Source organism: Lepisma saccharinum, chromosome 28 (assembly GCF_977018435.1).
Source record: "Lepisma saccharinum chromosome 28, izLepSacc3.1, whole genome shotgun sequence".
NCBI lineage: Eukaryota > Metazoa > Arthropoda > Insecta > Zygentoma > Lepismatidae > Lepisma > Lepisma saccharinum.
This window is the reverse complement of record NC_139256.1, coordinates 30,571,020-30,598,325: the sequence shown is the minus strand read 5'-3', so window position 1 is coordinate 30,598,325 and position 27,306 is coordinate 30,571,020. Positions and strand designations below refer to the sequence as shown.

Here is a 27,306-nt window from a genome sequence, read left to right as displayed (position 1 = left end):
TATGTAAATCTACCAATTTATGTAATGTCATTTAATTGCAGAATATTCCTCCCCAAACTCAATTCTAAACTACAGAAAATACATTTTCTGTAATTGTGACGGGTGTAACACTTCTGAGACATGATTTTATGATCTCTCTCAGTCTTTCAAAAAACTCTGTGAACTTTGTGGATGTACTGAAACAATTTCATTATATTTTCACAAAGCGAACTTTACTCGACATTTAGATGCTCTTAGTTTCTAAAAATATTACTAGGCTACATACTTTTCTTATAAACATTTCTTGCCCGTGACTGGTGTGACTAATATTGTGACAGGTGTGTCATCATGTACATTTAGGAATATGGAACAATGCAAAGGCTATGAAAATTACCATAAATATATTCTTCAAACTAATATTTGTTTCATAAATGAAGTAGAATTCTTCAGAGCTTAAGATATAGAAACAATAAATAAGACAATTAGAACGAAATTTGAATAATTTTAGTTTTCTTATGGTATAATACTGGATCATAATGAAACTAAATTAAGCGGAAACACCACACATAAAAATCCAATTTCCACCATAAAAAATAATAGGTTTGAAACAATATGTTATTTAAAAGCCATGGAACTAATGCTTGTATTAATAATTCTAAATTCTGCATAGTTTCCCCTTTAATTTCGTATATAATAAGTGATATTTTCATTAAAAATGAATTAACGCTGTTTGTCCACTTTCACATGAAATGGCTCATATGACGCACATGTCAGAAATTATAAACCAACATTATAATAGACAATTAATAAATTAATAAACTTAAATTTAATAATAATAGTAAACTTCAATTTAACTTTCAGTTTATTAAACTTAAATACAAGATGCTCCGTTCAGCCTTGGGCGCCTTGACGGCGGTACGCTTAACGGCCGCCCGGGCACCAACTCCCGTCAAATCGCGTGCGATATCTCCGCTATGGAAACAGCTAGCTTCGAGTTCTCAGAATTATAGTTACAATTACATTCAAAATAAGCACGTTAATTGTCACGGGGGATATTTGAAACGTTATCATCTTCCATCCACACCTTTTTTGGTATGTTTTTAGGAAATTTTGCTTAGCTTTGGTAACAAGACGCGCTAAAAGGGCACTTAAGTTTCCTATCAGCTCGTGGCCCCAGAGTGCCAACTGAAACACATGGCTATGAGCATAACTTGTGGATTTCTTTCCTAACCCCTTTTCATTTCAGTAACTTTGCGATCTCAGTTCAGTCGTATTTTGAAAGTGTTTAAGTGTTACAAGTGTTCTTGCGATTTTCTATTGTTTTGTAAAGTGTTTGTTAAGTGTTATTTGCGTTTCGCTATAGTTTTAATAATGGCACATACGTACACATTACAACAAAAAGCTTTTATGTACGATTCGTATGTGATTACAAATTCTTGTGGGAACGTTCGTAGACGATTTTCAACAGAATCCCCAGGTGTGCCTGTTCCACACAGAAATCCCGTGCGAAACCTTGTGAACAAATTCAGGGAAACAGGATCTATTCTCGATAAGAAGCGAACGGTAAAACGGAGTGTACTTACCGAGGATAATTGTACGAAATCGGAGAAAGATTAGAACATACTCCTCAAAAATCGCTCAGACGACTTGCACAGGAAACAGGAATTTCCGAAACAACAGCATGGCGAGCTACCAAAATTTTAAAACTGAAACCGTACAAGGTCACTGTTGTCCAGGAACTGCTACCACGCGATAACCAGAGTCGGGTAAATTTCTGTAACTGGATTTTGGGGAATGTTAATGGTGGGGTAATTGATCCACGTTTAATATTGTAATGATGCGATCATTACTGGATCCTTTTTTATGTTATAAATTGTGTATATCTATGTCTATGTCCTGTACGTTTGAGTTCTTGGCCGTTGGGGAGCGGTAAGTTTCCAGTAACGGTTTAGGTGATTAGCGGGGCCCATAAAAGGAAGGGAAGGGAGCAGTCGGCCTCAGATGTTTGGCGGAGTACAGCAATGTAAGAGGTATCATTTTCTCTGAGGGGAGCGGCTGGGCGAGCTTTCTTTCCTTACTATGTGAACCGACGGGGATGTTAACTTCCTTTCTTTTAATACACACACTTGCTCTTTTCACATTATTCCAATAGTTTATTTCATGTGGGAAACCGGGTACACAACACACATACCTTCAGCCACCTTTTTTGGTACTGAGGGTTATATTTTTTTTTACTCGTGGAGCCAGTGGCTACGCGAGTCTACACACTCTCTTCGGGAAGGGGGGACAGGGTACACCGGAAAGTAATTTTGCGAATAACGGCCAAGAATTAACTTCTGTAAATATAATATGAATAAACCTGTATCTATCTAAAAGGAAATGGGCGTTATACTATAATTTGAAGAAGTACGTGTCTATTGCCTAAACTAGCATCCACAGAACTTCAGGTACTGCAAGTTTTGAACCTCAGGACAAGGATTCAAAAATGTATGGTTGTGTATATTGTGTATGTTGCTGAGAATCAGCTTAAAAGCACAAACTATACCGTTACAATATTCTTCTCTGACGAAGCATGGTTCCATTTCAGAGGCAATGTTGCGTCACATTATAACATGTATTGGAGCTCAGTTAAACCTGATTTTATACACGAAACTCCTTTGAATGACCAGAAAATCTGTGTTTGGTGCGCAGTATATGCATACAAGTTATAGGGCCCATATTTTATGAAAATACCATAAATGCACAGAGATACAGGGACGACATACTCACACCATTCTTTGAACAACTAACTGATATTCAATGCCAATCAGGGTTTTTCCAACAAGACTGCCACTTCACACACAGCTCAGGAGTCGTTGGATTTCATTCAAGGAAATATTTGAAGACCGAGTTATTAGCAAAGGATTGTGGCCCCCCACGGTCCCCTGTTCTATGGGGAAATTGAAAAATAAAGTGTATGCAACAAACTCCCACACATTAGAAGAACTGAAGGAGAATATTAGGATAGAAACTGAAGCAATTTCAGAAGCTGAACTGTTCCGTGTAAATGAAAATTTCCTGAAAAGATGCCAGAAATGTGTGGATGCAGGAGGACACCAGTTCCAGCATCTCTTGTGACAAGGTACGTGCTTATTTTGATTATAATTGTAATTGACACTTTAATGATTGTAACTGTATTTGTTGCAGGAATTAATTTGAAATAATTATCATAACATAGTAGATCATTACAGTAAAAATTGGCATCTCTGAGAGTCAGATCTGCCACCTTCCAAAATATTTTTTCTTAATTATTAAGGGCCGTGCCCTCCCGTCCCTACGCTTTCGACGCCAGTATTGCCATGAAGCCAGAAGTACACCCAGCGTAAATAAATTATTGCACTTTAGTGAAACAAAAATAAGGGACAGTGCCAGTGGCGCCAACTTAAATGAGCCTGTGGGGATCGAACCCAGACAATAATTTGCCTGTTATATATATATATATATATATATATATTAGAAATAAAGTCTCTGCGATTAAGAAAAGTTTTCATCATTAAAGACTGAAAGAATTCTCGCAAGTTTAATTACTAACTGTTTTCAAAATTTTATATAATTTTTTTATGAGACTTTTCAGTGTCCTATATAATTTACACCATCAACGGTCATCACTCTTATTACAAATCTATGGTAGGTTATATAAGGGCTTATAAACAGGATGAGGATTGATAGGCACTAAAAACTCTCAAAATAAGTAGGCAAATAAGAACAAAATACAAAATAAGTACATCCCACTTTAAACTGTAGGTCCAGTCCCGATTAGCCTTACTGTGCATAAAGTGGACATAAAACACCAACACAATCAATCAATCAATGAATACCACTCAGAAATGTCACGAGACGATTTTTAAACATAAACGCCTACATTATCTGGCCAAGGAATAAGAAAAGGCATTTTATGGCAAATCGTTAGCCTATTATTGCATAAAATTTAAAACAAAACTCCGGGATCAGCCCACAAATTTTCTAAAACCGTGCCAAAAATGTGCACGAGGACAACATTTCCAACATCCCCCGTAACAATTAACGTGCTTATTTCGAATGTAATTGTAACTATAATTCTGAGAACTTGAAATCATTTCGAAGCTAGCAGCTTTCATAGCGGTGATATCGCACGCTATTTGACGGGAGTTGGCGTATGGGCGGCCGTTAAGCGTGCCGCCGTCAAGGCGCCTAAGGCTTAACGGAGGTCCCTGTATAAGGACAAATGTTAAGATTCTGATCGGTGAAGTTGAAAGCAGAGGAATTTTGTGAGGTTAGAAACACTGAATTGGGTAGTGATTCTCATCGAGAAAATCGCCATTACGTCTGAACACAGAAAATCATATTTCCGAATAGTTTAAATGTTCATTAAAACTTGCAAAACTTGCATTAAAACTCAAGATTTCATATTTTCCCACAGACCGCAGCCAAATTGTGATCGGAACATTGGTAAGTGGTTGTTATTCTGAACGTTTTAAGAAACTAGTCCTAGAAATGGTATAGAGTTGTATGAAAAGTGTGTATCTCTACACTATGTCTCGGGAATCTCTGAGGCGAGAGAACGAATCTGCACAAGTAGTGACGCCAACGAATTCAACATATGAACGCGTAAGAGGGGAAGTGAGTGCTTGGAGGGGGGAAATCGTTTCAAGCAGAGCGTACACGTGGGCTTTCTGCTTTCCAAAGTTCAAATCTCAACCTCAATTGCTTATTTTTAGATGTATTGTAGTGAGATTACACGAGACTGAAGCGTGGTGACGAAATTAAATTGTTTTAGATAGTTGTAATAACTACATTTATACAGAAATGTGATCAACATTCTCACCTGCTAAACGTGTCTCATACTGCATATAGGCCTATGATGCAGACTATTTATGATCTTCATGATATTCAGTTAAAATAGATATTCAGAGCTGCTGATATTCAAATAGCTACATTGAACTTAATTTTAAAGGATTTTACGGAATTCGCCATGATCGTGGACAAATATTACCCTCCACTCTTAAAAAAAAAGTTTGTATTAATCCAGCAGATGTCACGAATATAAGTACAGAGTGTGAAGGAAATAAGTTGTCCCATCTCTAAAATGGCAAGCTATGATAATATTATGCACAAAGAAAACTGCTTTTCTGTGAATTTGCAACGGAGATAGTCACAAATAGGCAGTACTGTGGTATAATAGGCCTATGGTAATTATATTTATTAACGGGTAACACTTATTCCATATTCCAAGCATTATGTGGAGCAGTGACTTTAAAAGAATGGGGAAGACATATCTGCCCCCTCCTCACACACATAACAGATAAGTAAAGGTCTGGAATTTAAGGAAATTTTCTCACGAACAAAAAAATGAAGCTTAGGGTCTAATTAATGTAAACCGTGCCCATAGAACTTCGAATTAGTCGGGATTCATTTACAAATTTTAGGATTATCTTGACATGGGAGTAGTTCACGTAAAAGGAAGGGGGGGTGTATGTACATATCCATTATCATTTTCTTTACACTTCTTAAAAAAACAACAGAAATCTACTATTCGAAGTATATCATTAACCTTGCAATTCCTTTTCGGTGCCATAATGAACTAAGCTGCTATCTCACAATGTTAAAACTTTATTTGAGAACTGCGGACTGAACAGTGCGGGCACCCAAGCACTGACTGTTTACAGTAAACAGCTTACTATGCAATGGAAGAGAGTAGAGAGTAACGAAGGAAAATGTTTATGATAGCTGATAAGATTTGACTATTTCTACTTATTAGCTCAGTGCTAATCATAATGAACATGGATATCTGTGCTCTATCAATATACGTTTTCAATATTATTGCAGCTTATTTAGATATAAACCGTATTTATCACCGATATGCAGGAAGATAGGACAATGGTCATACGGAGTTACTTTTGTTACTTAACAATGTAGCCAAGTAACAAAGGTAAACGTAAAAACCATTCTCCTGCAAAATGTATTTTTTGTCAGATATGCTCTTTTTCCAACAACCCCCTCAATTAAATGAGGAATCCTGACAAGGAAATCACATGTTTAGAAAGTACGTAGATACTCTTGCCTTCCTGTTGTACTAATAGTAATATTGCATTGTCCACAGGAAACTGTCATATGACATATACATAATACAGTTTGTACAAGTGCGTCAGCTGTAAATTGAAGTTTTTCCAAAAAAAATCAGCCTTGAAAAGTCATGAATTTTCATTGTTGATGGAGATGACAAATAACATCCCTTAGTACAAAACATGACGCAATTTCCTGTTTCAAAATATATAAACGCTGAGATTTCCATGTACATTTCTTGTTCAGTTTACTTAGTTCGAAACTCACTGTTCGATATGAATTTCAAGCTTGTTGCAGCCGTCACAGTAGTCCTGTGTGTGGTAGTATGTGTTCAGGTATGTCAGACTATGATTTCACGATTATTTTCACCTTTCTAGTACAGTCTTTACCCGAAAGAGGTTCCAGGTAACAAGTGAAACATTATACGAGTAGAAATTAGGTTTTGGACTGAATCAACGGTCTAATCCATGTAGGTAGTCTTCCTGAAATGCGGAACGAACTAACACATAACATCACGTTGTAGGATATACGTGAATGTCGAGGAACATTTTAGTCATATTCTAGAATCCCAGTAAGTAATGGTGAAGAAAATGTCTCTACCACGTATTAGATGTATTTTCCAGTACGTTTAAAGTCCACATTTTGAAACTTGTTGACTGATTTAACTCCAAAAGATTAAATATCCAATTCCAAAACGTACCAAGATACTATAAGAACTTACAATCAAAAAACGCTAAATTTACGGCGGTTATTGTGGATACAATATCAATTAATGCCTGACCCACAATTCACTCCACACACGTATTATGTTTGAATTTGTTTCTTACGGAATTGTAGTGGAAGGGGTGTCCTAATCTTGGAAGGGTTCTAGAAATATGCAAAAAATTGTTTTTTTGTTCGCCGTCTTCAAACGTGTTTGTCAATGTGACTGAAATACAATTACAGGAAAAATGGCATTTGTTCGTCGTCTTCAAAAGCACTTGTCAATGTGACTGAAATACAATGTCATTGCAAGGCTCAGGATACCGTACGGTAAGTGAAAACAACACAAATCATCGTGCTGCTGCAACACGATAATGCACGCTCACACTCCGCTAACATGACAAAAGCTGCTATCCAGGAGCTTGGTTGGGAGGTTTTTCAACATCCTCCTTACTCCCCGATCTTGCACCTTTGATTTCCATCTTTTTCAGCTCTCAAACCACCAATCTTCAAGAAAACTCATTTGGTAACGAAAAATGCCTTCAAACTTGGCTTCACGACGTCTTTAACCCCAAATCAGCGTATTTCTTCAGGGGTGTAATAAAAAACTGCTCCAGTGTTGGTAGACAGCCATAGATAATGAAGTAAAACATATTACTGATTATTTTCTGTCATTTATCCATCTAGAATGAGTACCAAATAAATAAATAAGTAACAAAACTTTTGCGACGCTGAAAAAACGCTACGAAATTATGCATCAACCTAATATATTACAGGTAAAAGGACATTTGTTCGTCGTCTTCAAAGGCATTTGTCAATGTGATTGAAATACAATACAAGGCATATACTTCTTTGTGCTATCGTACAAATATCAGCTCAAAATATATCTAAGTGAAGTTTATGTAGCCCTAAAATTTTATTTATCCCAATCACCTTCTAGAGTAAAAATTTAACTGGAAAATTACTATCCAAGATGTTCCTTGAAATTTCTGCCGATTATTCACCGAATATATAGTTTTTATAGAGTTTTATTAAACAAGAATTGCATGGAACATTATAACTTAGACAAAGGGGAAAAAAAGTTTTTCGCCCAATATGTTGAAACGTTTCCAACCGATTTCGCTCAAATGCAATACTGGAAATGAATGAGAACTCTCAAGCGTTCTTTGATTTGTGTAACACAAATTTAGGGAAGTTTCAAATTATTGTACCCAAAAATGTCTGACGAATTTTCTGCTATTTTACCGTATATATGTATTTTTCGGAATGCAGGTTTCAAAACTTCAGTCCCTATTACAAGCTGGACATAGAATGGAGATAAAATAAATTAGTACCGAATCGTCATTCATTCAATCTTTACTTATTTATTCTAGGGGCACAGAGAGCATGGCAAATTTCAAGAGGGGAAGCGAAAACTGAAAGAAAAATGCAGAGAGGAAATTGGCATTTCAGAAGGTAAGGTGAACTTATAGAAAATGTATGTAATTCTTAACTTGTTAATAGATTTGAAATATATATTTGTAGAAAGTTCTAGCTGCAATTTTTATCAACTTACAAATACAATGAAATAGTATGAAACACACTGTTGTTTTAGAAAAGTGTATTTCTTTTATATATGCATACGTAGATGATTTAAAGTCGTATTTCTTATTGCCTTATATTTATGTGAAATGATAACGAAGTATAGTGAATGAGGAGGCAGAAAGCGCGAGGGGGATATTTTCTAAGGTATGTACCCGTAAAGTACTTCTAATACCTGTAAAAATTGGTATTTTTGATAAATGAGCATTTATTTATCTAATTTTACTGAATTGCTGACGGCCAGACAGGTTTCGTGTCATATATTTTGGTAATTTGACGTCACTTTTCTATATCTTAGGTTAATCGCGACGTAAGTGACGTACCTATGCTTTAATATATCCGATGATATCAAAGGGGACGGGGGATTCTTAACCCCCCTCCACTTTACAAGTGCAATTATATTATAAAACTTTAGTATCAAAGAATTCAAAACTCATTTTTTCATCTACAGACTGTAGTATTTCACGAAAAGGCAACAAGGCTGCCTCCTTTGTTAGATCCGCTTCACTCACCTTTTTAAGATCTCTGTATGTTATTATTCTTGGGTAATATTCAGGCACCTTCAAAGACGAGAGAAAAATAATATCTTGCCTACCAGAAGCACTAACCTGACCGTGAGCTAGTACACGTTATCTATTATATGATAAAATAACGTCAAGTCATGCCTTTTTTATTTGCACTATTAAAAATAAAATTAAATGGCAAAATGTTAAAATTGAAGGTTGTCATATTGTCACGAAATTGATTTGAATCTGGTCTATAAGTGAGCAAATTATAATTTGCATCCTCCATGAGTAAAATATTATCATATTCTGAAAGAAAATTAATGAAGTCGCCCTCAAAATTCTTAAAATTACAATAGGTTAATCGATATACCGTTGCTAATAAAATATTTTATCGGTTCATGCATATCTCTAAAGTTATGTATTGAGTTTGTGTTATATTTTTTGAAAGGGATATTTGGATTGTTGCGAACGTGTACGATTATTTCACCACCACGTTTTCCCACTCTATCATTTCTACACACGAGTAATTTATAATTTGGTAAATTTATTACATTATTCGATACTGAGTCTACCAACTAAGTTTCACATAAACAAATCCCATGTCGTAGAATTCATGTAAATTTCTCATCAGCGACACGTAGTTTAAATATGCTACTTGCATTGATCTTGGGAAAGGGGCAAGCTTATCTCTAATAAGGCAACATCAACAGAAGTCGTGTATTATCAATAGTTTAATAGATTTACAGTGACTCAAAAAAGTATTCAACTCACCACAGGCTTCACATGGAAACATCTACAACAAGCAGAAAAGGAACGAAGATGAAAGTACATGTGCACAAAAGTTTAGTGCATAGTATTGAGGTACAAACTACACAGAAAAGAAACAGCTTTAGTAGTTGTCAGAAGGAGTACAGAAAAACAAAAGACAAGTGCATAATTGGAGCTCAAAAAAGTATTCAACTGTAATACTTGCAGCATAAAATATTAGGTGTGTGTGACATCCTTAATACTTTCCTCTTGATGACTTCCTGCAGAAACCGTTGTGGGACTGATTTCACCAAGGTATATCTTGTTTGTTGGGTAATCTGATCCCATTCGTCCAACGAAACGCACTTGAGGTAATTTTTGTTGATAATATGGTGTTTCTGAATTCGAAAATATGCCAGACATTCTCAATAGGATTAATGTCTTGCGATTGGGGAGCTATTGCATCCAGCGTGAGGTTGTACAATAACCAGAGCTTGGTATTGAGGGCTGAATGTTTCGGATCATTTTCCTGGGTGAGGGTGTAGTCACCAGTAAGCCCCATAATATTGGGTAGGTGCACCTTCAAAATGTTGATGTAACGTGTGTGGTCCATTGTACCATTAATGAAACACAAACCCCAACACCATTGGCACTTATACAGATCCACACCATTACCCATCCTTCACCGTATTTTGTTGTAACTGTGAGATTTTCTTCATCTAGTTCACAGCTCTTCTATCGCCCCATAATCATGTGCCCATCTGATGCTCATAGGCTCAAATTTCGTTACAATGTCATTAAAATTTTATAACATTACAAGAAAGAATAACAAATGGGCGTCAGATGGGCACTTGATTGCGTCGCGATAAAAGAACTGTGACGTCTGACGTCAGAACGCAAGGTTGTCCCAGCGTTGTGCGATAAGGAAGACCAACATATTTCACACTAGAATATAAATTTGCATGATTTATCTCATTAAGTTAAATAGAGTACATTCATTAAAATATTTAAGATTTAAGAAGTTTGCAATTAAAACATTTTGTGCAATATTTGATGCGTAGGCCTATAGTTGTTCGGATACCACTTTAAACTGTAGGTGCAGTCCCGATTGACCTTACTGTGCATAAAGTGGACTTAAAACAACAATTCAATTCAATTGATGCGTATTTTTATTGGAATTTTCAGACGAGGTGAAAGCAGCAAAGGGCAACGACCAGCCAAGTGATAAATACAAGGTTAGTAACGCCTCAAGTACGATCAGCGATTTCATATTTTTGGCCAAGGCGTGTGAGTTGCACGATGGGAAGAATCCAAGGGCGTACGCACGAAAGAAAATTCGTTATAAGATTTGTATTGTTATTGTTATTAAACTGTGTGCGTGTATATCTACCTATCTACACTATGGTTGCTACGTTTCCCAAGTGAAAATCCTGGATACCGCTGACCGGTAGCATGTAGGGGAGGGGGCCTGGACCTAAGAAAAGCAGTGTGTGTGTAATTATTATGGACTACATACCATCGTTTCTCAACCTATGGGGCGCGACCCCCAGCTGGGTCCCGAGGGGGCGTTTGGTGGGTCGCGCCGGGCTCGAAAATTTATTTACTGTGCCTTAAAAACGTATTACGTTTAAATTACTAAGATATGCTGTTTTAACAATTTAAATTCATCCCGTATTGTACGTAGTCCAAACTCTGCATTTCTCTTATTCGCGCTCTTCCATTGTTTTTTACCGACATATCTCTGATGTTTAACTCAAGGGAATCGGATATATATGTCGTTTTCGTTTCGGTCGCAGCAATGAGTTCTTAACTTAACTATCTGTGTGTCAGATGCATGTCTACTTGAGGTGTCGCTTGATATTTCCTACCGCCATTCGGATCATGCATTAAAGTTGCTAATGTCGTTCTCCGCTCATATTTGATTGAAAAGGGATTTTTATATCTGATTCAAGTAAAAAGCTGGTACAGAAATAGACTTGATGAGCACTCAGATTTACAACTTAAGTTAACCATCAATGAACCCAACATACTCCAGTTGGGATCCCGCTTTGAACTGTAGGTCCAGTCCCGATTAGCCTTTATGTGCATAAAGTGGACTTGAAACAACAAATCAATCAATCAATCAATATAGTTATGCGGAAAAGGTAGCCCCAATCGTCACATTAGTTCGGTGAATAATAAAAAAAATGTTTTCAATCTAAGCTTGTGTATTTAGTTAGATGGTAGACTCAAGTAGTCTCTTAAATTACATATTTACTTTTCTATAATGAGGTATGTGTAATTTGTTAAGCAAGCGTAAAAGAAGGCTTGTTAAAGTACTCGCAAAAATATGATTAAAAACCCCTACAAGTAATTCTACCGGCGCCCTGCGTATGGGTCCCATGAATCCTTAAAGGTGCGTCCCAGGCTGAAAAAGGTGGAGGCCCACTGCTATATAGCTACTGAAACTGCCGTACGGTTTCCAAGATGTTAAGATATTTCAGAAACGATTTTCAAGAACGCAGAGGAATAGAAAAACAACACATTGTAGACTAATTTTAGAAGACACGTTATTACAAAAAAAGTCACAAAAGTTGAAGACATAAAAAAGATTTTCATAAATCCATATTGTACTTTACACAATAAATTCATGTATAGGAATGTAATTAATAAGTAACTAAACTCCCGTAAGTATATACAGTAAAACCTCGTTAATCCGGATCCCGATTAGCCGGACTTCGCTTAATCCGGACAGGCAAATAATAATAATAATAATAATAATAAAAGAGCAGAATGCTTTCTCCGTAACGGCTAACAATACGTACATTTAAATTTTAGTGTACTGTATAGTGTATTTAGGCCTATGCCCTTTAAATACAACATAATAAACGTGTTTTGTTTGTATAAACGTTGTTTTAATGCACTTTCTACTGTTATTTTAAGTTATTTCAGTTAATCCGAACTTTCGTTAAACCGGTCAACTTATCCCCCATTAGTCCGGATTAACGAGGTTTTACTGTACTGTCCCAGGAGTCTGTGGAGCAAGGCCTGGCATAACGGTAGAGAAGGAGAGAAAGCGAGTGGGCCTAGCAAAGCAGTGCGCTGCTGCAATAGGCTCGTAGCTTGCTTTTACTTCCCCTCTTGAGCATTCATTGGTCGAGCCCTCACGAGTCACTACTTGCGCAGAGGTTTTGTTTTCGTTCGCTTGCTGCGCAGACAGTGTTCAGTCTCAATCATTTCTGTCTTCTCACCGGGACATTAGTGTATCCCGATGAAACTTTTCGGTACGCCGGGACAAATTAAACTAATGCGGGACATATTAGCAACCCTAATCTACACACACATACACTTCCTTGCCAAAAGCAAAAAAATGTACAAAGGGCGTTCAATAAGTTTTGCACAGATGGTTATAATATTTTTATTAGTTGCAATATGATGATGAAATTTTAGGTGAACATACTTTGATCCTTTGGCTAGAAGACCATGTCACTCAATGGAGCCTCCATCTGCTGCGACGCATCTCGCCCAGCGTTCTTTCCATGCCTTGAATGCACTTTGGTAAAATTCAGGTGGCTGACTTTTACATCATTGTTTCACACAAGAAATGAGGTCCTTGTCACTGTCGAATATTTTTCTCTTCAGGTGGGCCTTCAATCAGGAAGACATCCGAAGGACCCAAGTCCGGACTATATGGAGGCTGAGGGACGACTTCCCATCCCATTTTCATGATTTTTTGTTGTGTCATAATGGCTGTGTGCGGCTTGGCATTGTCATGATGGAGTTACGACGTGCTCTGCAGACTAAGAGACCGTAGCTGCAAGGTAAGGTCATGAAACTCCATCATGACAATGCCAAGCTTCACACAGCCATGATGACACAGCAAAAAATCATGAAAATGGGATGGGAAGTCGTTCCTCAGCCTCCCTATAGTCCGGAGTTGGCTCCTTCGGATTTCTTTCTGTTTGGTCGTCTGAAGGCCCACCTGCAGGAAAAAATATTCGACAGTGACAAGGACCTCATTTATTGTGTGAAGCAATGGTGTAAAAGTCAGCCACTTGAATTTTACCAAAGTGCTTTCAAGGCATGGAAAGAACGTTGGACGAGATGCGTCACAGCAGATGAAGGCTACATTGAGTGACATGGTCTTCTAGTCAATGGATCAAAGTATGTTCACCTAAAATTTCATCATCATATTGCAACTAATAAAAATATTATAACCATCTGTACAAAACGTATTGAACGCCCTTTGAACAACCAGATAAGGTGTAATGCAACCGGGGGGGGGGGGGGGAGAATTACCTCTCATCCCTCCTTCAAATATCACCCTGTAGTACATCCAGGTAACAACAGTCTTACAGACCAATACTCTGGCGTCTGTAGCTACAGTCAGTATAATCCTCTGTAGGGAAGAGTTTTGTCCTTATACATGCTGAACATTCTTTTACTGCCTCCGTTTTTAACGCAAATAAGATTTAGCCCTCAGAAACACGTGTTCAAATGTTATGATTTTTTTATTGTGAAGACACGAAACTGGAATAAAAAAGGAAAATTTTACTTGAAAGTGTGTCATGTATTTGAGAAATTTTCTGAGCTCCTTGTGTTAACTCTAGATTTATTTCTAATTCGATGAGAAATTAATAGTGAAAAATCATTTTACAGTGCTACAAGAAATGCTGCCTAGAATCATCCGGAATGGTGAGTATTATTGTTATTGTTTTATTACTATCAATTATCTTAATAGGGTTACAATTAAGCCGTACTGTATTTCCTTTAAATATATTGATGCAAATAATGGTTTGATGTCATTAGTGCATGGATCTTTTTAAACAAAATGCTACGTTCATTAACGTCCATTAGTGGGAAACTATACAATTAACAAATAAATAAGTCTCCACACTCTTTAACAAGTGAATTTCTGTATCTGAAAATGGATATAAAGGACGTATTCGCTTTACGTCGCTATTTTGTCTGTAGAGTAATTGCGACGATGAATATGAAATATCTATCGATGAAGTCTTTGTACAAATACAATGAAATGTTTATATGCCACCCAAGCTTTGAAGCTAGAATCTCCAGCTTCGTCCTGAGAGATAGAGCACATTGATTGATTGAGTTTATTTTACATCGCTTTTTCTGCCACTGTTGGATAATCGCGAAGATGAGGATTGAATGATGATATGATGAAACTGATGCCAGGCCGGGGTTCGAACCCAGTTGACTACCGTATAGAGCCGCAATAGTAAGCAAGTTTCTAAGTTTGAAAATGAAGAGGGCAAGAAGGCACGCAACGGGTAAATTTATCAGAATTATATCGCACCTTGCTTTCACAAGAGCGAAATTCCGAAACGAGTATTATATTTTATCTGGGAGGTAAATTTCATTTAATTAAATAACGAGACGGGAACGAGAAACTTTTGCTCTCGTTCAAGACTGTCGTACGTACACTATAATGTAAGATAGTTGTTCAGAGTTATGTAGTTGGAGCCAAGATGGCCGACACTAAAATTGCAAGATTCTAGTGCCTAACCTAAAACAGAGTGATAGTCTGTGTGAGGGCGCGGAGAAGCAACGATACAGGAGAACGTACCACATCTCTGTATATAAGCGACGAAAAATGTCGTTATATGTATAATTAGTGTTTCAATTCTATGTGCAATTGTCAACAGCATCACACCCATTTCTGGAAAGTTACAGATTGCGTCCCAAAACAAGAAGAGGTGTTTCTGTTGGTAAGCGAGCGCGAACAATATTTGAAAAATCTATACGACTTCCACAGACATAGTAACGTTAGTGGATATCTACCTTATTATAAGTAGTTCACAGCCTGTGAACAATTATTGCTTCCATTCAGAGAGCCGTTTTTCGAGGTTATGTAGGGTCGAAACGATGCGTCATGTAGGAAAACTTTATGAAGAAAAGTCATTTGTTTCAATGCCCTCTATACGTTGTGAGAGTTTGTGCCATGACACATTGTTTACATTATATACTTCGGATCGAGAACGAGAGATTAGACAAGACTGTCAAGTCTTCCCTCGTCTAGTCACGATACCAACCCTGGTACATTAAGAGGTGACGAAGGCATGCGTGATACAGTTTAATAATATGGAAGAATATGTTCAAGTAATGAAGTTCTGTATTTTTTGCTAGATAATTTTCAGGCGGTAGCCCAAGTGTACGCCTTGATGAATTCATGTTTTGTGACGTCACTGTAATAAATAAATATAAGATACTACTTTATATCAAGTGATTAATCTACATGGGATTTTCAAACGCATTTGTCTAGGTTGACAATGATGGCTCACTCAACAAAACTAGGATTGCTGAGATTAAGACACATTTGGAAGGCAAGCCAAATCACGAAGAGGAAGTGAAAAAACTTGATGACATGTTGGCAGAATGTGATCAATACAGCGGTAAGTATAACTTGTTTTTATCATATCAGTGATGCAAGAGACATCAAAACGAAAACATCTTCCATGAAACATTCTAGGAGTCAAAACTTAAATACTAAATGTAATGTTTGGGATACTGTACAAAACTAAATTCCTATCTCCCATTTCTAAATGTGTAAAAATTAGAAATAAATAAAGTTGTAAGTTAATGAAGAATAAGCAATCACATACTAAAAGTAAATATACTAATTACTTTGTTCAAGAAGTGCTCTAATATACCTACATGCACACTCGCATATATATATATATATATATATATATATATACGTGTATATATATATATATATATATGTGCAGTGGTAGCGTCGTTGTCTTGTAATCAAGGGGTCCCGGATTCGATGCCCGGTGGAGGCACATAGTAGTTCGGATATCACTTTAAACTGTAGGTCTAGTCCCGATTAGCCTTACTGTGCATAAAGTGGACTTTAAACACCAAATCAATCCATGTATATATATATATATATATATATATATATATATATATATATATATATATATGCGCGCATGATAGATACTAAAAAAATACATTCTAGACCAACAGTTGAACATAACCTACATTTCGGGGTGTAATGGGTGCAACTTCCAAGTACTATTTTACAGACTAACGAGACTATGCGTCTGGACCTACGGCCAGTATAATCCTCGTAGGACTCTGTGTATGTTGTCCTGTTCTTTATCCCTGTTTGTACTGAGTGCCCCTTTACAGCCTCATGTTTTAACTGAAGTCAGAATATATTAGTCTCCGACATGACGGTTGTGTTATTAATTATGTTTTAGATAAGGTAAGGGACTGGAACCTGTATCATGGGACGGGTGCAAAATAGCCCAAGTGCTGATGCACCCAAAATTTTAAATTCAATCAATCAATCAATCTTAGCCTACATTTCCTCTTTATGCAACATAAAATAATCATATAATGTAAATATAAAAATAATAGCGTGTTTGTAAATGTTCAAATGTGCAACAGTAAATATAATGAAAATCATCATAATTATCATATCATAATTACCAGTTTATAAATGATAAGCGGTTAAAGTTTTAAAACATCGAATTCCTTACATTTTATTTCACTCTATACAAATGTTATTTAGAAAACAACATTTACGAAAAAAAATTGCTAGGATTTGTTAGATCGATATGGGATCGTGTACTACATATTTTCACATGTAAAAATAATATATCTAAACCCATTTGCAATCACACTTTGATTCAAATTGTATTGTGAAAATTTGTAGCATCTTTCCCCATTCTGTCCTGCTACATTCAATTGGCCATTACCATCGTCCTCAAAAGGTAATTATGATTTTCTTTTAATGGTAACTAGTGAGACTCTTATGTATTTGTTTCTATAAAATGTACTTATTTTACAGCCTCAACATGTGATGGAGCTTTTGACTTGCACAAATGTATGAAGAAATACAAGGTAAATAGCACGGAAATCTTTATATGTTTTAGAATAAAATTGCTGGCAATTAGTTATTACGAAGTGGCAAAATCCAAAAAGTTTTTTTTTGTCAAGATTTGCTGTTATTTTGGCGACTGTGCTCAGTACTTCTGGCGACTAGACAATGTTTCGTTTGGTGGACAGACCGTTACCAAAGCGGTTCACTGTTGTCCAACAAAGTGTGTTCATTTTACTTGATTTCATGTCCTAAAATACATATCTCAAACGATCGGTGTTGAAAACAGATATAGTTTTCGAAAGGTTATGCACCTTAAAATCCGTTCCATAATTATCACATGCACTATATTTCTACACGTAAGATTTTTGCGCATCTGCCATTCGAACATCAATAGGATTTCTCATAAGCCACGTATATTTGTTTACATTGACAAAAAATAGTTTCTTACAGACTCCTTTCCTATTTCCTTTCACCAGTCTACGTGTGCTCTACCCTCACATTTGAACCAAGAAGGTCTGTCTGTAAGAGTGAAGTAATGTACAATCTCTATTTTTCTGTTGGGTCAAGTACATTTGTAAATCTAGCAATAAAGTCGAAAAAGTTCTACATTACCATTGAAATGTGATTACCTTTCTTGGTTGTCGCATCCACACTTGCTTTAATTTTTCTTATTGAAATATACTTCATCTTTAAACATATAATATTTGTATTACACTGAAAATACCATAAATATAAATTTTTAAAGTGAGAAATAAAGTTTCATGTTTTCCATACATTGATATTAATTGAGCTTTACATAGGACACTAAGTTTTAAGAAAGACAATGTTTTCAACTTCGGCGACTAGGTTTGATATATTAGGAACCTAAGTGTCAAGTTTAAAACACTGGCCTGTTCTCAAGGAAAATTGAAAATCATGAAATAGAAAAGGGGTAGATATACCTCTTTACTCAATTGATGGTGCAAACAACAGAGAACCTTAAAGAACCTTAAACAACAATATTGCTTGCCATTCCGTTAAATACCTGATCTACTTTGGTCTGGACTGAGAAATTATATCCAATTTATTTCTTGTAATGAGTAGTTTCAACCAATGTTTTTATTTTAACTATTTCCTATGCATAGGTATCAAATTGAGACTGTTTCTGAGGTGTGTTACTAGACATATGTAGAAAATTCTCAGTATGAAGAAATGTGCATTTCAAAATTATTTATTTAAATATGTATGTATGTATGTATATACAATATACATATTCTTATTTTCTATTGCAGCCAAACAAACCGAGACACAATAATAATGGCAACAACAGCCAGGAGGAATAAAGGTAAAATACCACACGACGCACATCCACGCGTGAGCACGCATGCATATATAATTATAGGGTAGGCAAAAGTCTCCATACATAGGAAATTTGTCAGAATGGCAAATCTCGAGCAAAGGATCTGTAAAATTAACACTTAATTTATAAAATAATAATTTCTTTCAACTGTACAACATTGCTTCACAACATTATGTACAAAGACACAGAATATAAACTATTAGTTCATATCTGGCTTGGAACATTTAGCCACCTTTAATCTTAACAGGATCATCGAGGTTTGTGCATAAATAATGCAGGAGACAGTGTTGGCTGTTCAAAGTGATTGGTTGGAACGCCTACGTGTGTGTATCCAGAAAAATGGCACTCATATATGTTGTAATTCTAATGAAGTGGCTATGTTTGGTGACTTTTGGACCACCCTGGACACACACATGCATAAGAAAAATTACTCCACAGCGCATCAGTCACTCTATGGCCAAGGATTGTTAAGCATTCATTGGGCGATGCGTAACCGGTGCATCGAATCCCATTGCGCTGTTTTCTGGTTTTCCAGAGGAAGTCCCGATACTAATATGTATTTTTAAGTAGCTTCCTAATTGTCCTCACAAATTAGGCTATATTGCTCCAGTCTTATATTATTAACAAGCAAAATACTTTCCATATGCGACACCAAAAGATTACAGTTGAGACTTTTGATTCACCTATAATTTTCATACGTTGATTTCTTTCATCACAGACCTACATTGTTTTTATTATATACAATATATGATTGATTAAAATTCTGAAATCGTAAAAGACTTAACACGGTTTGTAAATGCAGTAATTTGGCTATTGTACTAAGTAGTCATATATAACTGCATGTGCTCCTCTTACACTTTTTTCTGTACTTTCAGATGATGATCTTTCTAGGAGTGTGAGAAATGTATTTGAAAATACATTGCAAATATACTGTATTGGCATTTTACGTGTATAATGAATAAACGCATTTATGAAGCATAAATTTGACTGTGTTTTTTAAAAAATATATTTTATCTAATCTGCTAAATTTTTCTCTAGCTTTGTTGTTCAGTTAGATGCACAAGTATTGGTCGGAAAATTGTCCATGTCTATTTTGATTAATTTTTCTCTTCTATTCTACGTGTTTTTAAAGTTCTTTTGCATGCTAATGTAGAGGTTGTCATTAGCTTGTTTGGTGTTTTCGTTCAGTTCTTGAAGCTCTCAAGGTTGCGTCGTCGCATTGTAATCGAGGGGTACCGGATTCGATTCCCGGTGGAGGCACATAGTGGTTCAGATCCCATTTTAAACTGTAGGTCTAGTCCCGATTAGCCTTACTGTGCATAAAGTGGACATAAAACACCAAATCAATCCAATCTAATTGAAGCTCTCATTACGTAAAGCAAAGAGAATGAGCATGATTGACAGTTTGCTTGGTAATATTTATTAATTCGATTAAACAATGTGTATTTGGAATTGTTACAGTTATCTCTAATATACATTTAAGGATATACTTTGAATTGAACTGTGTCTAACAGTATACACCCTTTCTCACGAAGATTTCCTTGATAACTAGGAATGGTGCCGAGACAAGTGCACTGTGTGAATTAAGCTTTTTTTGTCCTTTGGAGAAGGGAGGGGGGGTGATGCCAGCTCAGTGGCGTATATGCGATTTCATTTCGGGAGGTAGATTTTCTTTTGTTATGCAATTCAAATCTTATGATAACATTTACACTTAATTTAGAAACAATTAGTGTATTTACATATCAAGAATACCCAAACTCGTACACAAAAAGAGATATGTAACTAGTAACTTCTAAAACTTAATCAAGATTCTATAGCAAAGTTTGAACATAACATCCATCTAACATAATATTAAAACGAAAGTGTATCAATCTCAAAGAATTGCCTCGTAATTTGTATTTTTTGTACTACCTATTGCAGCTGAGACTGAAATTCTCTGTAAAATACTTTTTGAAGTGATAGTGGATGCGTACGCTCTAATTTCCAGGAAAGAAAGCTATCAAGGAAAATAAATATGCAGAACAATTTCAACAAAGTTTTATTATGATATGATAAGTTGATTACATGTACACAAAATATTAAGTGAAAACAGACTTTGTATCCTTCTGATTTCAATATCTTTCTTGGGTTATCCATTTTCACCTAGTACTGCAATAGAATAGTAAATGTCATCTTATATTCAAGAATAATGTTTTATGTCAGTAATATTTTAAATCTCTAGTACTTGATAAAACATATCTGTCTCTCGAGAAATGTATTTGTGTGTGTATGTGTAGCCGAAAAAACATGTCGATGTTCAATATAGACATTTTTTTTTTACGAGTAGGTATAGAGAATATCGAGACGAACAACTTTATTTGAGAAAGGATTGCTCGTTGAAGTTTCTTTTCTGCACGAGAAACGCCATTTTCTATCCTGTATGTAGGTAGCCATGCGGCATAGATTCAGTGTTGCCACTGTCATCAATTTTTTCTGTCGGATTAGGACAACAATTCTTAGTACGGTACCAACCAAGGCAATTTCCGATCATTGGAGCATGAAGACTTCTGAACAAAACGTATGACTGGTTTAAAGACGCACATGGATACTTCTAGCCAGTAACAGTTCCATTGTCTTTCAATGGAAGTTAGTCAAGGAAGTTGGAAATAAGGTGTGTTTATACAGTGCATATTGATACAATTCGTGCCTAGTAGTTGTATTTACAATAGGATGAGCACACTTATAGCGTAGAAAAGAAGAGCTCAAATGATTAAACAATCTGATTTGGCTATACTTAAAACAATGCCAAGAGGGGCTTATACCCTAATTCTTCAAGTGTGATATGCTCTTAATTTTAAGAATTCTGAATTCTAGTGTAGAAAAGAAGAAGCCTCAACAGACAGATTTGCCTACACTTAAAACTATGAAAAGTTCCCATATGATCTTATTGTTTACAGTGTGTTTTTCTGTCAAAATCCCAGGAATCTTGAATTCTAGTGTAGAAATGATGAACCCCCCATCAGATTGATTCTGCCATGTGTACAAAGGCTGAATCTCTCAGTTTGTTGTCTATAAGCGTGTCAAAAATATGCCCCCCCCCCTTGATATTGTTTTGGCTACACTTGAAAATACTCAGATCAATACAATAGAACAAGAGCAGGCTGTTTCATGTTCTTTCTAATCTTTGATCAATCCCATGTCCCGGCCAGCAATAAATTATGCACGCCTGGGAGATTATATCTGCTGGCATGCAGAAATATAATCTACACTGTGCCTTTTCAGGGAAAATTGCATGCCATCCATCATGTCATTAACTCAAAGGGAAATTCTTAGTAAAAAGAATATTGGCCTCTTTCTGTACGCCCGGGAGATTATATCTGCTGGCATGCAAGAAATATAATCTACACTGTGCCCTTTCAGAGAAAATTGCATGCCATCCATCATGTCATTAACTCAAAGAGAAATTCTTAATCTACACTGTGCCCTTTCAGAGAAAATTGCATGCCATCCATCATGTCATTAACTCAAAGAGAAATTCTTAGTAAAGAGAATATTGGCCTTTTTCATGTTGTCATGCAAGCCTGAATTGGATTCGTCTTGTTGTAATAATATAAACCCGAGTGTGTAACTTACAGAAATATTCATTGCGTATTTCTGTATTCCTGCAATGCAGAAGTGCTGTATGAGCTTCCCTGCAATAAGCAGAAGTGCTGTAAGAGATTCCCTGCAATAGGCAGAAGTGCTGTAAGAGCTTCCCTGCAATAGGCAGAAGTGCTGTTAAATTTAGGTAAGTAATATATATATAAAAGCTTCCCTGCAATAAGCAGAAGTGCTGTATGAGCTTCCCTGCAATAAGCAGAAGTGCTGTAAGAGCTTCCCTGCAATAGGCAGAAGTGCTGTTAAATTTAGGTAACTAATATATATAAAAGCTTCCCTGCAATGCAGAAGTGCTGTATGAGCTTCCCTGCAATAAGCAGAAGTGCTGTAAGAGCTTCCCTGCAATAGGCAGAAGTGCTGTAAGAGCTTTCCTGCAATAGGCAGAAGTGCTGTTAAATTTAGGTAAGTAATATATATAAAAGCTTCCCTGCAATAAGCAGAAGTGCTGTATGAGCTTCCCTGCAATAAGCAGAAGTGCTGTAAGAGCTTCCCTGCAATAGGCAGAAGTGCTGTAGACATAGTTCCATGGCTTATATGTTTTATAATAAAGAGGCCCCCAGGTTTCAAACCTGGTAGAGTGTGTGTGGGGCCTCCCTGACGGCAAAATGTTGGTATTATTGCCTTGTAATTAAGAGGCTTCTGTGTTTGAGTCGGCCCTCTAGAATTGCTCTGTGACTCTCTCAGTTCTTACATCATAAACATATGATTTTTCACCTATGAGAATAACACTACATATGGTGTCATCGGGGAATGTATCGTGGAATTCACAGATAATTTTAATGTTTGTCCTGTCATTTACCACAACTTGTTTCCTTTTTGAAGTGTTGATGACAAACATGGGTCTCTGTGCTTTGAATTCATCTGGTGTGTAATACATGTCAGTATTGCCAGTAGTGACCCTTTTGTATGATGTAAATGCCTCATATAATTTAAGGAAATCATCCTTGGACATGTCTAAATTATAATTTTCTCTAGGAAATACCTCATTTCTGCCATTTTTAAGATAAATATTCTTGATGTTGCAGTTATCAAATTTACTTGAATTTTTTTCCTGATTATTGTGTCTTCCAGTCTGAAACAGTACCACCACAAAATCCGGCATGTCATATTGTATACTGGAGAATGAATTTGTAGCATCAAACTCATAATAGGTACCAGATGCAGGCTTCTGTACACATTGATATGTATAAAATTGTAAAGGAATGTGTGGATTTTTTAGAATATCTGCTTTGTATTTAAGAGCATAACTGGCCTCATATTCAACAACCGGGATTCTTAGCTCCATAGTCTGAATAATGCATTTGCCTTCATCAGGTAGGGTATTAGGCAGAGCTTCCCCTGTAGAGTTTAATGCACTGTACCTCATCAAAGCATTATTATCATTGGCAGCTCTTCTAAATCTAATTCTTAAACCACCCTTCCACATAATATCTTTGTAATCTGAGAAGAATCCTGGCAACAGGCGCATGGGGAACAGCACTGTGTGGTTTTTAGATAATATTTTATCACCAGCCTCAAATCCACCTATTTTGTAGTATGAAGCCTCGGTTTTGGATAATTTTAGTGTAGCCAAAGCTGTGGAGGTAATACCCGGATAATCTACTCTGTTTATAACAACACCATGTTTTCTGATCTCAATTTCAGAGAACAGATTTGGCACAAAATTATCCACCAATCTTATATTTGAATTTGCTGGATAATCTGTACCATCGAGCTTTACAACATCAAATTTGATGTATATATCTGCTCTGTGGGGGTGTATAAAGCCATCCCCTACATCAAGATCAACCTCAATCTCTGTGTTGGGTTGATTTAAATTTGCAAATGTCCTCCTGTTTGGAGGGAATGATTGTAGCTCATAACTCTCAATATTTTCCATTTTTTTGTATGTATTTTTATTTAAATATTAATCTCTATGATTGCAGTTGTTGTGGCTCCAGCAAAATCAACTAATTCTTCTTTTTCATTAGTGACCATCAACTCAATGTAATCTATTCTATTATGGCACACAGGAAAATATAATGTTGGGGATGGATTGTAGATGATGGGTTCCATAAATTCAGAATTAGGTTTGAATGTTGCAATGATGCCACTTTGTTTGTGAGTGCCTATGCCATTTGATTTGGTGATCATACCCTCGGCCACATTACAGTGAATATTTAGAGTCTCTATGGCTAAGAATTTAACTATATTAATAGCAGTGTGTTTGATGGCCGGTTCAACTTTTGTGTTGTTCTCAAAGCTTAACAGCTCTCCTATAGTACCCAGATCCACTGTCTCTGTAGCAGATACAATCTGTACTCTGTGAGTGACAGAATTTTGAGTTAATACTATACCTCCGGGTAATTGAGCATTTAGAGTGGACAGATTATACTGCCCTGGAGTGATGACAATTTTTTGATCCCCTACTGCAATTGTGTTGTTGTGGTGTGTAATATTAGGGATCAAGTACATGCCATAAAATGCTTTGAGAGCTATTGTTTTGGGATACACTATGTCATCATGTAATTTGAGTTTCAATATTGAATTTTGGCTGGTGAGATGGAATACCCCCATGATGTTTTAAATACCACAAGGCTTTTTGAAAATCTTCAATTGATGGTTTATTTATTTGAGACATATATCTAAGAACAGATAAACACAAATGTCCACAATTAACATCTTTGAAATTTTGAACACGGGCATTATTGTAATAAAGATTAGCTGATTTTAGATATTTTATTAAATTTTCAGGTGGAACACCTCCAAATGAATCAAACACAAATGCCTCATGTTTTAAATATTTAAGATAACAGATCCAGTGAGTGCCCTGATTTTTGTACTTATCCAAATTAACAATGCCACACTCTTTGTTGAGTGGTTGTTCTGGCAAAGAATCAGACATGTACACACCTCTAAAATGTTTGATGCCCAGTGGCTTGATTAAAGCTTCAATATCTTGGTTTGTAAGCGGCTCTTGTTTTTTTAAACTTATTCATGGCTCTCTTAACACCTTTGCCTTGTTTCTCCATGGCCAGGTTATGGCGCCTCTGCTCATCTAATTCTGCCTTATTTTTCTTGGCATCTATTACTGTTTTTGCTATGGCGGCTGATCCCCCGGCCAAGCTCCCCACATCCCCGAGAGCAGCTAAGATGGCAGGGATAGTAAATATAAATCCCCCCACATGTGATTTTTTTCTTGATTGCTGTAATTTTTTTAATTGGGGGTGCTAAGCAACAATTTCATACCATGCCCCTTGGCAAGACAAGAATTTTTTTTTCTTGCGCTGCTTTTTGGTTAGAAGATTATTAATAGGCCCAAGAGATTTGAGACTTGCATAAGGTATTTGATACATAACACCCTTGGCCTTCATCCTAGGTTTATTATATATATATTCACAACCCCCACCCCAATTTTTGTTTGGTGTTCATAGCTATGGTGGTCCCCAATGCTGCTACTTTTTCACTTAAAGAAGCATCTTTGCTTATAAATCTACCAAATGCAGCCTCTTCTAATTTCTTGTCTGCAACATGTCTCTTGTCAAGATCAGAATGTGTGTTGTATGCTATGTCATGGTCTCTACAAGCAGCATCTAGAGGATTAACACCAGGATCACCTTTGTTTAATCTATGGTCCAATTTTGTGCCTGGACCACAATACTGATAGCCTGGAATGTGTAGTTCAAATGGCAGCTTGTTTATAATGTCATTAACAAGCCCCCGACCCTCAGAAATATTCCAAAATTTAGGTGGTAGAGTATTAATAATTTTTATAAGATATCCAATCCCCTTAGTGTCATTCACTATAAAATTAGACAATTTTGTGCTTATCATGTCCATAATTCCAACCTTTTCATTGTAAAAATTGTGGTTGCCAGCATTTTCCTCCCCAGCTATCACCAATAACCTATCTACAAGTTTCCTGACATCATCAACCCACACAAATTCTTTGGGCAGGGTGTTGTATTGTTTGATTCCACTGCCAGTCTTGATCTGTGACCATATGGGCTTGATTAAATTGTTGTATTTTGCTCCACTGCTCGACTTGACTCTTTTTTGTGTGGGATCATTGTTCTGGTATAGAGCATCTGATTTTATTAATATTTCTTTGAAATACTCATAATCTTGATCTGTATAGCTGCCAGGTCTCTTCCTAGTCATCAGTTCCCACAATCCAGGTGTTCCGAGATATTTAACAAAAGCACCTTTTTCTCCAAGATGAGATTCTGAATATACAATTATATCATCTCCCATAAATGTTACTCTGAAATTGCCAATTCTATGAATGATGCTACCATCACGCTCTTTGTCAGCATATAAGCCAAAGACCTCATCTTTGTTGTCTTTAGGTGTGCTTAAATATTTTTGAGCAAGAAGACCCAATTCAATAGGATCCTGAGTAGCTTCAATTCTTCGAGGAGCAATAGGACTAGGTGTATGAATATTAGAAAGTGGGGTGAATGGATAATCTAATATGTTTCTTGCAGCTTCAGGTACAAGCTCTGTGATCAAATTTTGATTTTGCTCTCTAACAGTTTTGATATTTTTACCTAATTAACCAATAGCATCAATAATAGGTTGTTCTGTGCGCTTGTGTTGTTCATAAAAACCTCGGTTCTCTGATTTCCATCCCTTAAATCTTTTTACAAGATAATCTCTTAATTTAAGATCATCAATGATTGGCCTTTTCGTGGTTATTTATTTATGTTTCAATGTCTAGAAAATTGTTGATTTTATTTCTATATTTGCCACTATTGGGTTTTCTTGCCATATCAATTGTAACAAACCCATAGCTGTCCTGGTTCCAGCACTTACTGCAAATCTTGGAAAAATCATTGTAGCTCAAGTCCCCACCTACATATTCATCATGTATGTGTTTGAGGTTGGTATGATCTTGATGAAACACACATATAAAATTGCTG

At 36.2% G+C, this 27,306-nt stretch overlaps 2 protein-coding genes across 2 annotated transcripts in view; one reads left to right on the top strand and one right to left on the bottom strand.

Annotated features, from left to right (window-relative positions):
* The first annotated feature begins 6,288 nt into the window (after positions 1-6,288).
* On the top strand, positions 6,289-19,751 carry LOC145980671 (uncharacterized). Its single transcript, XM_083113726.1, has 8 exons — positions 6,289-6,395; positions 8,136-8,217; positions 10,782-10,831; positions 14,235-14,270; positions 15,859-15,988; positions 17,398-17,450; positions 18,702-18,754; positions 19,645-19,751. Exons 1-7 carry the CDS (start codon positions 6,336-6,338, stop codon positions 18,750-18,752), a joined length of 462 nt encoding a protein of 153 aa, XP_082969852.1. The 5' UTR covers positions 6,289-6,335; the 3' UTR covers positions 18,753-18,754; positions 19,645-19,751.
* A 1,103-nt stretch (positions 19,752-20,854) lies between these two features.
* Positions 20,855-27,306, bottom strand: part of LOC145980704 (uncharacterized) — a 75,415-nt gene continuing 68,963 nt past the window's right edge. The window contains exon 22 of the mRNA XM_083113767.1: positions 20,855-20,917. Within this exon, the coding sequence (XP_082969893.1) occupies positions 20,912-20,917 (6 nt within the window). The 3' untranslated portion in view covers positions 20,855-20,911. The remainder of the gene's footprint in view (positions 20,918-27,306) is intronic.